Source organism: Lissotriton helveticus, chromosome 3_1 (assembly GCF_964261635.1).
Source record: "Lissotriton helveticus chromosome 3_1, aLisHel1.1, whole genome shotgun sequence".
NCBI classification, from domain to species: Eukaryota; Metazoa; Chordata; class Amphibia; order Caudata; family Salamandridae; genus Lissotriton; species Lissotriton helveticus.
Genome location: NC_136061.1, coordinates 2,019,685,788 through 2,019,698,340, shown reverse-complemented (window position 1 = coordinate 2,019,698,340; position 12,553 = coordinate 2,019,685,788). Strand labels below are relative to the sequence as shown.

Sequence of the window (12,553 nt, the reverse complement as noted above, 5' to 3'; positions counted from 1 at the left end):
TTTAGATATACATATATAAAAAATATTTATTTTTCAGAAAGATACACATTCACTGGATGATGTCATCAGTGATGTCATTTGAGATGTCATCAGTGATGTCAAGAGTGATGTCACTGACCATGTCATGAGTGATGTAATATGTGACGTCATCAGCAGTGCATTGCACGCGCAAGTTATAGTGAGTCCAACTAACTATAACGTGGGAATTTCAATGGTTTTATGCGAGTAAAATTTCCACCTAACTATAACTGGTGTGAAACCTATGTTTTTTTCAGTGAATTTAATAGGTTTTTTAAATGCTAATTCCTAACTATAACTGGTGTGAAACCTATGGTTTTTTCAGTGAAAATATATATATATATATATATATATATATATATATATAATTTCTATGGCAAAATGAAACCCCTCATTTTGTTCCTTTTCAAATTAAATGTATTAAGTGTTACCACTTTATTCCAATCAAGATGACTTCAGGTGTGCCATACTTTTGTCATAAGTAAGACTGTTAGCGTTCTAGTTGTTCTTTAGAACACTCTGGGACATTCTGTCATTGGGCTATAGTTGGGCTACATCTGGCTGATATTTGGGCTACATTTGGGCTCTTTTGTCTCTGGTGGCCATCTTGGGAGACTGCATATCAGAATTTTTTTAATGAAATATAAGAGGATTTGAGAAGTCACTCAAAATGTGCCCTAATTTTTCTTTCTTCAGCACTAATCATAATTTCTATGGCAAAATGAACCCCCTCATTTTGTTCCTTTGCAAATTAAATGTTTTAAGTGTTAACACTTTATTCAAATCAAGATGACTTAAGGTGTGCCATACTTTTGTCATAAGTAAGACTGTTAGCGCTCTAGTTGTTCTTTAGAACACTCTGGGACATTCTGTCATTGGGCTATAGTTGGGCTACATCTGGCTGATATTTGGGCTACATTTGTTTTTTTTTTGTCTCTGGTGGCCATCTTTGGGCTACATTGGGCTACATTTGGGCTCTAACATATATATATAGCCCAATGTAGCCCAATATATATTTTTTCAAAGTTAATTTTCGTAAAAACCACTGGAGCATATATCTTGAGACATAGCAAAGGCGCATCGGGGTACCAGTCCCTACAATTTTTCCAAGTTTGGTGGAAATCCATTCAGCCGTTCGGGCTAAAAGTGAGTCCAACCGCCCTATGGAAATTAACATGGGGAAAACACGTTTTGGGACCCCCCTTTTATCTCGGCACCCGCTTAACGGATCCCCCCGAAACGTTCAGGGAAGGAGCGGAGCGCAGCGAGGCAAAGTTAAGGAAAATTACAGGCAGATCCCTCATTCGGCGCCAAAGTTATTCCCAATAGAATGTTGCGGATTTCCTATGGAAAACGATCCTAACTATAACTACCTACTGGCGACCGCCAGTAGGTAATGTATATAAATATATATATATATATGTATTGGGTAAGGGTTTTTTGGGTGGCAAGGGAGTTTTTAGGGTTTAGGCTAAAGTATAAGGAAAAACATACATATATATTTTATAAAACAGGTTTGTATGTATAATGATATGTATGTATTTTATACATACATATATGTATGTGTGTATAGAAATACATAAATATACATATATTTTTATAAAGCGCATATGCTTTTACAACTTGTGCCTTTACAATGACAATTTAAATATTTAATAAAGAACTATAAAGCCTTCACATATATATCTGAGTTTATATATATATATATATATATATATATATATATATATATATATATATATATATATATATATATATATATATATATATTTCAAAAAGGTTGCCCTGGTGAAGGAAGCCTTAGGCAGTTTGAATAGTACCTTTATTTGGACAAAACCTGCCAGCGAAGTGCAGCGTGAAACACAGCTTCAAAGTTCATAAATCCCACAAACACAAAACGTGTTTCGGGAACCCCTGTTCCCTTTCTCAATGGCCGTGGACTGCCAACAAAGTTCGATGTGATGCTTCGCACTATTTTAATCATCACGGGTCCTGCCCAGTGGGCGTGGCTCATCATTGCATCTTGGGACCTGTAGTGCGAAATAGTAAAACTCCAGTGAGTCAATCGAACTTGGCAAAAATAATCAGCAGTTTTTTCAAAAACCCAAGTGGGTAGAAACAATGTCACATCTCAGCACTCTGCCCTGCTTTATGGTCAAGTCCCGAAACACTGCCTCCATAGCGCGCTGTCACCTCCTTGGCGCAGCGCAGGTCCGCTTTCAAAGCAGTGGGCTTCACTTCGCGGCTGAGCAAAAGCCGCTAAATACAATTCAAAAAGGATGTCCAGGTGAAGGAAGCAGGTCCCAAGATGCAATGATGAGCCACGCCCACTGAAATCTGCGGCTAGAAGTCTATCAGATGAACAAGTTACTTACCATAGGTAACGCCTTATCTGGTAGAGACTTTATCTAGCCGCATATTCCTTACCAACCCACCTATCCTCCCCCCTCTGTGACCGGATTTCCAGGGACAGGGCTGTTCCCCTTTCAGGGCCCTGGTTTTCCACTCCAGTGGTCTTTGTTCTTCGTGGCTGCACGTTCCTGACGTGGAAGTCACGAATGCACTGGTGTGGCGCTAATATAGGCACTGCACACGTCATTTCTGTCACGTATGCTACCGCCACGTGGAGCCGAATGATGCCACCTACCTGTACGACAGGTCAAGTCTGACGCCTGTGGATAATGCTAAGGTTACCAATCTGCGGCTAGATGGTCTATACCAGATAAGGCGTTATCAAAGGTAAGTGACTGTAAGAAGCTGGCTCTTTATATAGTATGTTTGAGAAATCAAAGGGAGAGCAAGGGTATAAGAGAAGCGTCCTGTTCCCCAGAGGCGTATTTTGTTTAAACAATGTGGGCGGGCCACTATGTGTTTGTAAATGCTATAGTCACTGTTTGTGGCATGAGTATGGACCCATTAGGTACTTTTAAAAGACCCTTCACACACCAACCTGGTTGGTGTCATGCTTCATCATTGGGGTCCCAACCAGGCGGCCGAGTGCCACCTGGTTGTGCTACGACGCCTAATTACAGCGGAGCTGGTGTTTGTGCAAAAATGTGATGTGGCACCAAACGTCCACAGTAATCTGCAGTTCTTGCGGGGAATGGCTCTTCGGGGTCTTTGTAGTCAGTGGAATCTTAAGTTCTGGATTCAGGGGGCCCCCTAAATACAAAATTTGGGGGCGTTTAGGGAGGTGATGAGTAGTAGCCAATGGGCTACCTACCCTTGCGGTCACTACGCCCCCTATATGACCACTTGCTTTGGAAACTGTGCATAGCCCAGTTACCTAAATTCTGCTATCACCATGACGGCTGGATTTTCATTCAGTGGGGCACATCGGAAAAGCTCACCTTACGGGCGAGTCTGACCTAGGTGTGCGCCACCCCTATTCGCATGCTAATTTCCCACCTGTTATAGTGCCAAATGGGCATCAGGGCAGGGGATGACATCTCCCAGGTCTGGGGGTTGCCGGGGTTGCATATCAAAGACCGCAGAGCCCTTTGAAGACTCTGGCCTGTGTATGCTGATTGCTGCCCAGCCTGTTTGGAGGAGGTGTAAACACTTCCTGTCTTGTCAGAGCAGACATTGTTACTGACCTCTGAGAGCGGGGCTCACATCTTCTAGGGGACCAGAAGCGCATCTGTGGTGGCAGGCTTGACTGTACCAGTCAGCCAGCACTAGTGTTCTAGTAATTTTCAGGGGGTACCTCTAAGGTACCATCTGGGTGCATGCATTAATAAATCCATCACTGGAATCAGTGTGGGTTTATTAATACGAGAGGTTTGATAACAAACATCCTTGGTTTCCGTAAAACCATCATGTAGCTGGGGAACTGGTATTCACCAGTGTCCAGTACATGTACTTAAGATGGCTTTCCATTCCACTTGTAATGTCTATGAATTGACTTAATACCAAACAAATACAGAACGGATCAGCCACCTGGTGCTTTTTTTCGTTTGTTCTTTTTTTCTCCTTTCGTCCCTTTAGGTGTAGGAACCCACAGGGTTTTTGAACAGAACCCTCACTCACCTACCTAGTTGGTGACATGCTTCATCATTGGGTTCCCACCCTAGTTGCTGAATGCTTCCAGGGTGTGCTGAGACGCCAGAATTACTGCGGAGCTGTTTTTTTTTTATAATGTTTGTTGTGCAAGTGACATGGTGATGAATTAAAATTGACTCGGGAGGCCTCACAAAGGTTAATTTAATTGACAGTTCGAGGGTTCCCGGTCAATGTTAAAAACAGGTGGGGGATATATATATGGGATATTAGATTGGTCCCATGTAACCTCATTCAGATAATCCTGGGTGTGGTGCTGAGGACACAAGGAACCACCCAAGGTAAGTACCCAGGAACCCCACAGAGGCTGTGTGAAAATTGGAAATACAGCTGCGTGTCTAATGGGAGTCAATGGAGAAATCGCAGTTGCAGTTTTCAAGAAGAACCCTTCCCGTAGGACCCCGAGAAAACCCTTTCGAAGACAGAATGTTGGAGAGCCACCTCACCCGAGGATGCCCCAGGAACCAGGTTACCTGCCACAGGGAAGGCGGGTGCATAGGGGTGAAGTGACTTCGGAACCTACCATAGATAACAATTTTAGTTTTCGAAGAAGATGCCTCTGGAGAAGACTGTGAAGGAGTCCAGTGAAATACAAGGGTGGATTCTTGAAGTGAAGAAACTTCAAGCAGAGGAGATAGAGTCTATGGCACTCCAAGGTGACCAGGAGGCATGGAAGCACAATGCCCACCAAGGTTGAGAGGTTCAGAAGAGTTGATAGTGACCTTGTCGCCGCAGCTGTGAGGGCCAGAAAATGCTGAGGAAGACCAGGAGCTGTGCACGAGCTGTCCCACGTCGGATGTCAGTGTCTAGGTGGTCGGTGTCCGGCAGGAGCACCAACAAACCTTGGTAGCCGCAACTGGTGTGGAGAAGTAAAGGAACAAATGTTGGAACCTGCCAGGTTTAAGGCACTCACTAAAGACAGGAAAGTCAGAGCAGGCCCTGAGCAAGCAGGGGAGCCCACTGAAGCAAGAGAAGACCCTCAGGAGGACCCACAATCCGGATGCACTTGAGTCGCAAGAGGACCTCACTCAACTCACCAAAGTCGGAACCCCACAATGCAGGAGATTCAGGGTGGACTCTGTTCTTCAGGAAGTGAGGTGCTGGAGCTTCTTGTAGCCAGAAGATCTCTGGAGTGCAGCTCAATAAAGCTAAGTCGACGCATTGCACAGGGGTTAGGTCCCAGCAGCCTTGACGAGGGATACTGTCCTCCAAATGGCAGGGAAGACCGTTCAGGCCTCTAGGGAGCCACGGAACCACCACCTGTGTTGCTGAGCCTCAAGATGTCCATGGGACGTCAGGAGCAGCAGATCGGTCAGCTTTGTTGCAGTGCCTGAAGATGCAGAGGAGTGATTCATTCACTCCAAGGGAGATTTCTGCGGGTGTCCTTGATGCTCACTGGACTTTCGGAGAACCTGGATGAAGCACAGACGATGTGGAAGTCCAGCGAAGTCCAAGTGTCCAGACGATTGAAGAGCGACGCAGTTTCAGAGTTGAGTCTTGTCCCACAAGAAATCTGTGGACCCACCCACAGGGGAGCCCTTAAGTACCCTAAGGAAAGGGTTGGGACGACTCTGGGTCCCTCCCAGACGAGAGGCTGGACAAACGGTAGGATACTCCCGTGAATCGCACCAGATCAGAAACTAAGGGTTCCTGAACTGGCTCAAACTGGAGTATGCAAGGAGGGCACCATCTGTGCACTTTAAAGCAGTCTGGTGGGGCTGGAAAGTGGCCCCACCCCAGCCCAATACACTAAGTCCTGTCTGGGAGGTGGTCACACCTCCCTACAACAGGAAACCTATTATTCTATCTGAAATTTAAAGTGAGCTGTTGATTGATCAGAAAGTCATTTTGGCATAAAACCAAGAGATAAAACAAGAGAAGAGCACTGTGTCAGAAAGGGCAACATTTCTTTCCAGGTGCATTGCTTCTAGCAAATTTTTTGACGTTTTCCTAAAAACCACAAAGATATACTTGGATATACAAATAACAAAATAAGTGTATCTAAGCCACTTCTTAGCGTAGATGTGTGCATACGCTCTGTGTGAATTCGTTTTACATGTAGGCCTGGAAGAATACTTTGAAGGATTTGGTCTCCTCTCTTGATTCGGGCGACTAGAACACGTCCTTCGATAATTAGGTATCTGAAAGAGACAGTTAGTTATAGATTCCTTACCTTTAGAATTCCCCTCAGGCGTCAGACTAGGTCCGGAGAATTTGTTCTTAGCTGTACTCCTGCACTTTGGCTGTTGGCGTCGATCGACTACGGGTCGGTGTCGTGGTCGCCAGGATAACGTTGCGGTGTCTACGTAGACGCCGCCCCGGCTTGCTGATGTCAGTTCTTTCCTTTTCTAAGCCAGGCTAGCACAGATCCGGAGAGAGCTAACCCTTTAGTCACTTTTTGACTAAACTTTTTCGACGTTTTGCCGACTTCTTTTTTGAGTCTTCGACTCATGGATTGCAAGGGATGTCCCATCGTCGGCCCGGCTTCAAGCCTTGCCAGGCCTGTCACAGACTGATGTCAGTGCAGGACCCGCACCTTGTGTGCCTGTGGTGTCCGGATCACAACCATGACCCGAAGTTGTGCTCAGACTGGCTGGCCATGAATCCAAAATGTTTGCGGGAGCGGTCCGGAAAGCTCTTGGAGGCCTGGTGGTCAGCTCGGCATCCCTCCCGGTCTCGTTCGAGTGGAATGTCTCAAGACCGCTCGCTGAGCTCCCACACCTCGGGTTGTTAAGTTATGCTATGCGGCAGTGCTTCATTTGTAAAACAATAGGTCCCAGGGCCCTCGTCAGGAGGCCGCCACTGCCACTTCTGCCAATGACAGTACTTACACAACTACTAGCCATCACACTACGTGTTACATTTCAGACTGTTCGAGGCCCCCAAAGCTAAAGGAGTGGCTTGGGAGGCAAGTATTAGTTGTTTTAATGTCTATTTGCTTAATAAACAACTGTTGTTGTGGTTATCTCTATATTACACAAACAACGCCACCAGCTGTCCTAAGTCCCGGTGTTCTCAATTAAGTGTCGGTACCGAGCATAGGAAACCACCTGCTCAAATTAAGCACTTCTATGCAGATATGTAGAGTGCACTATCACCTGGAAGGGTATCCTGCCGCTGAGCAGATGTGAGTCTAGCCAAACCAAGGTACTAGTGAGACTATTAAAATGGCCAGGTCTTCAGCTTCTTGCTGATTTCTAAAAGTGAGCAGGAGACTTCTGTCTGTGGTTGCAGGTGGTTCCATGCTTTAGGAGTAATGTAGAGGAATATTCGACCTTCGGATCTGTTTTTCTGTATTCGTGGGTCATGTGCGATTGAGAGTTTGAACAAGCAGAGGTGTCTAGAAGGTTTGTGATAGCAGATGCGATTGTTGAGGTATGCTGGGGCAGTGGAGCTCCTTCAGATGTATGTGGTGTGATGCGAGTCTGGCTTGGGAGATCGAGAGTGGTTTTAGTATCTGAGTTCTGAATGGTCAGCAGCCTTCTGCTTCAGAATTACGGTATATCTCCTTCAATACTACTCCACCCTCTCATTCACTTCCCTTATTCTCCTTACAAACAGGCTCTACAGATTTGAAATGAACCTGTTGGAAATATTGTAACTGAAATTCCTGTTTCTCTAAACAAGGGTTTGGTTGTAGATAGATGCACTATTTAAATGTGTTATTGTCCTCTCTTGATTAATGCTGAAGTACTGCTTTTTGCAATAAATGTGAAATTAAGAGTGTGCTGCCTGTTTCATAGGAAGATGATTTGGAAAAGAACACAGTTAAGAAAAAGCAGAAAAAGAAAGATAACAAAGAGAATAAGGAGAAGAAAACACCTGTGAAGAAGGATGTTAAGAAGGATGTTAACAAAGAGAAAAAGCCAAAGGAGAAGAAGGAAAAGGTATGTTCAAAAAGAAACACAGTACCATAATAATCCAGCATAGTATCAGGAACTTCCTGTACGGCTACACAAAGCAATGATTGAGAACATCAACACAAGTTTCAGTGAGAAGGGTGCTGCTTTACAAACTTGCCTGGTCCTTCCATTGAATTACAAATTGACTGTACTAAATATGTAAATATGTGTTTAATTTTTCTTGATTCTGTCCAAATACTAAAGCTTTTCAGTCCAGACATTTATAAGCAAAAAACCTCTGACTCTGTAGGGGATCCCAGGATACCTGTGTGTCCTAACTTTGAATATTAGCCAGGAGCATGAATGCCAGTGGTGGCATTTCTCAGAGTGATATCATCATATATGACAATTGGTCTCACCATTTCACATCACCTGACCCTTTTTGGCCGCAGAGTGGGAACTAGACAATCTGCTAATAGTTTCCATAAAAACCTGATTAGCCCCAGTATCCATACAACATTTGTTGTTTATACCTAACTGGTGTGAAAATCTTGAAGGCAAAACTGTGTATTTGGTCTTGCAAGATCTGTCTGATGGATACCTCTGACCGCAGATTCCTCAACTGTAGAATATCTGGCGCTGTGTGGCTCCACATTGAGTTTGTTCTGCTCCAGAATTGATGATGAAACTTGCACGTCGACATCAATTGCTTTTTTTTCATCCCTTTGTATGTGGATCTAGAGCTCACTCACACTTTTCCTTCAAGCTTTTACAAGTTTTTCTTCAAAATTCATTTTTTTCCCCAATGTGCAATGGAATGAAATCCCTCTTAAATGTACTGGCTCGAAGGCGCGGACCTTTTCAGCTGTTGAGTTTGTTCCCACAACGGGTCTTCATCGCAGTCCCAGTCTTTCGGTAGGTCGAAGCACAAGAAAAACAAGTGAATTTGTCCCAGTCCCTCCACTCTCAGGCAGAGAAGTTACAAGAATGTTAGGGTGTCTCTCAGTCTTGCTCCCTGACCTCTGCTGAGGAGCTAATTCTTCAATTGATCATCCCCTAATTTTTGGGCCATCAGCGATGTCAACACAGATTGAGCCTTTAAAGAGGCCATTTTGTGAATCTTGGGCTTGCTTCTGGCTCACTCGGGTGTACCTTTGGGCCCTTCAGGCCTTCTTGTGAGGTTGCTGCCAGCGGGTTTGCCCTCTGCTCCATCTGTCTCTCCTGAACGAGTTTCAAATTCTTTTCTGATGTTAGAGTCAACTTCCAATCCGTGCAGGCCTTGACATTTCCAGGACAGGAGGTGAACCCTGTTTCAATAGATAAATTCATCACAGTGCCTCTGAGGTCGCGCCCCAAAGCCGTATCCAGTTCGAGTTTAATCTGACTCAGACAGAACTTTTCTTTTTTCCCGGAGGCGCACCCCAGTGCTCCAACAACATTTATGCAGTTGTGACTCTGATTAGAGTCACCCATCTTTTGGAGATGACAATGGAGATGATGGTGATTTTAATTTCCTACCCTAGATAGAGATTCGAAGAATTTGTGAAACAGATGTTTTCCATAGACAGTCTACCTCTCTGTTCAGTCAATGCCAGCTGTTTGCTAGAGAAATTTTCCCACACTTTATGGGCCATGGTTGGTGAGGTCATGCCGGCAGTCCTTAAAGAATTTATGGTCAACCTGATGTGGCCAAATTTCTGATAAAGACTTCTGACTGCAGATATTCTTGCCCTCATGAATATCCCCAGGCATCAGACTGGATGCAGAATAATTTTGTAGCAATTCCTTCACGTGTAGGTAACTGTATTGTGCAGCTCCGCGACAAATCTGTCCTAGATCTGAGGCCTCTATATGTATACCACTTCCATGCACTGTCGTCAGTTCCTTTCTTTTTGTGCCTCCCAACATGGATCTGCAGCTTTTGCTTCCTGTTATACATGACAGAGATTTTTCCCTGAAAAATCCTACAGCGTGCAGCATTTCACCCCCTTGAAGATCCGGGATCAAACTGTGTTATACCTGTAATCAACAGTTGTTGGTTAATGACACTCATGACGATTGTCTCCAATGCTTCGCACCAAATACGATTCGAAGTTGTGCGACTGCTGTGCCATTCAGGTTTGAGAACCCAAGCTTCCCATCGCAAACTCAAGAAGTCAAAGATACGCTCCTGGTCCAAGTCACAAGAGTACAAGAGCTCTTGCTCCCGACATCCCTCCAGTGACTGGTCACTATCAAGGTCCCGGGGCTCAAGTAAATATAAGAAAGCCCATTAAAAAACACAAAAAGTCCAAGCATCAGTTTCCCTCATCTAGCCACTTCCCTCACTCAGTCTCAGTCTTTCAACGCTCCAGGCCACAAAGTGTGTCTCTGTGCCTGTAACCAACAATGAACCTGGTCCAGAAGTAGCCCAGTCCGCAACGAGCGGCAATGCTAGAACAGCTCCATGAGGTTCACCTGTCCATGGTTACAATTTTGGATCCTCACTAGTTTTCTCTTGATCTCCTTCGGGCCCATGATTCAGAGGTGAATGCCAGTCAGGTTCCCGCTGGTAGATCAGTCCCTCTTGCCGACCCCTCAACTCTACCTCGACCCTTCCTTTGGCTCCGATTCCACTGGCTCCAAGCCCAGCATCACATCCTAAACCACCTACAGCATCGAGACCGATGCCACTGAACAATAGTCTGATGCTGGGCCCAACGTCACTGATGCAAGACACGGATGCAGTAGATTTACCGGACTCTGAATTGAAAACCCCTAGACCCTGGCACTACGCCCACTCAGAACCGGAATATACAACACATGATGTTGATGATTGTGATGAGGATCAAGGTAATACCTATTACAATGAAGGAGACATATCTGATAGAGACATCTAACCGCAGATTCCTTGACTTAAAACTATACACAGGCGTCAGACTGGATCCACAAATTTGTCATGAGCAGTACCCCTGCATGCTGGTAGGTGGCATGGTCCGGCTCTAAATGGCATGGTCAGCTTTGGCCGTGCCGGAGGTGACTCCTGCTGTGCCTATATAGGCGCCACCCTCAGCGCGCCTACGTCAGTACTTTCTTCATGGGATAGTCAGTGTAGATCCAGAGAAGAGCAACCCCCAATCATTTTTTTACTAACCTTTTTTGACCTTTTGTCGAAGACATTTTGAGACATTACTTCCTGGTGTGACAGGATGTCTGTGAGGAAGGCTGGTTTTAAGCCCAGTGGCACCTGTCACTTGCAGATGTCAGTGACGGATCCACACATAGTCTGTCTTTGGTGTCTCAAGCCCAACCATGACGCCACGACCTGCATCTATTGTCATGCCATGCACCCCAAGGCAATGAGGGAGTGGCCTCAGTTACATCCCTCAAGAAAAAGAAAAGCAAGAAATCGAGGAGGTCTTTGACTTGTCAGCATTCAAAGCCTGGCTCTGTGGTTGAGTCTGCACCTGGGCCATCTCCACGCCTCTGAGTTTCCTGTAGCAGGAATGTGACCCCTGTCCAACTCTGTGAGTTCTATGAGGCAATGCACCTTATATTTGGGGGGTCTATCCCTGCTTGCCCACCTTGGGGCCCTTGGGGTTCTGAGGGGCCTCTACAGGTTTTCCACCGGCAAGCTTGCCCCCGAAGCCAGTCAGGCCCCTTGAAACTAAGGATGGATCTGGACCAACACCAGTCTTGTCATTTTGACCTGCGCCAGCCCCTTTACTGTCGTCCCCGGTGCCACTATTCTTATCCCAGACTCCTATATGGAGCCGGGTGGGTGTCTGATGCCGGGCCGACTTGAACCATTTCTCCAGGAGCCAGTGCCCTATTCCTGTGGTCTAGCACTTGGTGAACATTTGGGAGGGGTCCCTGGATGAGGATAACTGGTGTGAGGATGTGGTGGATGCCAGTGGATGGGCACCTCTCCAGATGCTGGCTTGGTCTCTCATCCTACAGTGGCTGCTGAGGAGGGATCCTCATTTGGAATGGTGGTGAGGAGGGCGGCCAAGGTTCTAGACCTTCAGCTTCCCTCTGTGACTGTCAAGACGAACATCTTGACAGAGGTACTTCAACCGGGACTCACCCCATCCGAACTTCTTCTCCCGTTTAACAAAGCCCCCTCGGACGTCCTACTCGGGTCTGGTTCAAACCCCACACAGGGGCTTCTGTGAATAGGACACAAACCCACCACTGTCACCCTGCCTTGGAAACCCCACCATCCTCACCCAACACCCCACCCCGGAGAGCTTGATGGTCCAGGCCTCCACTTCCAAACTAACCCGTGGTGTGTTCCCTACCCCTGCACCGAACATAGAATCCAAGAGGCTGGATAACTTGGGCAAGAAGATGTTTTCTTCCGCCATCCTGGTACTGGCCAATACTGATGAATTTAGTGTATTGTGGCAATCCTTAGTAGATGATAACTTAATTCAGGTACTGGAAGGTAGACCTGATTTGGGGTGCTGGTGGGTATAGCTCTATGTTATCCAGTATTGGGGTATCTTTCATAGATTCACATGCCTGAATCATTCCCCGTCGTCAAGGCGGGAGTCCCACGGTAAATAAAAAGCAGTGCCAAAGCACCTTGTAGTAGTAATAGGCCCTAGAACTAGGCCTGAGGCCTACATTATAGTAGCCTATCTACATCATTA

General features: G+C 45.8%; 1 protein-coding gene across 2 annotated transcripts in view; it reads left to right on the top strand.

Moving 5' to 3' along the window:
• CHD2 (chromodomain helicase DNA binding protein 2) overlaps positions 1-12,553 on the top strand; it is a 2,197,496-nt gene that overhangs the window by 1,811,602 nt on the left and 373,341 nt on the right. For both annotated transcript variants that reach the window (XM_078683153.1, XM_078683151.1), the window contains one exon: positions 7,821-7,964. In XM_078683153.1, coding sequence (XP_078539279.1) covers positions 7,821-7,964 — 144 coding nt within the window. The remainder of the gene's footprint in view (positions 1-7,820; positions 7,965-12,553) is intronic.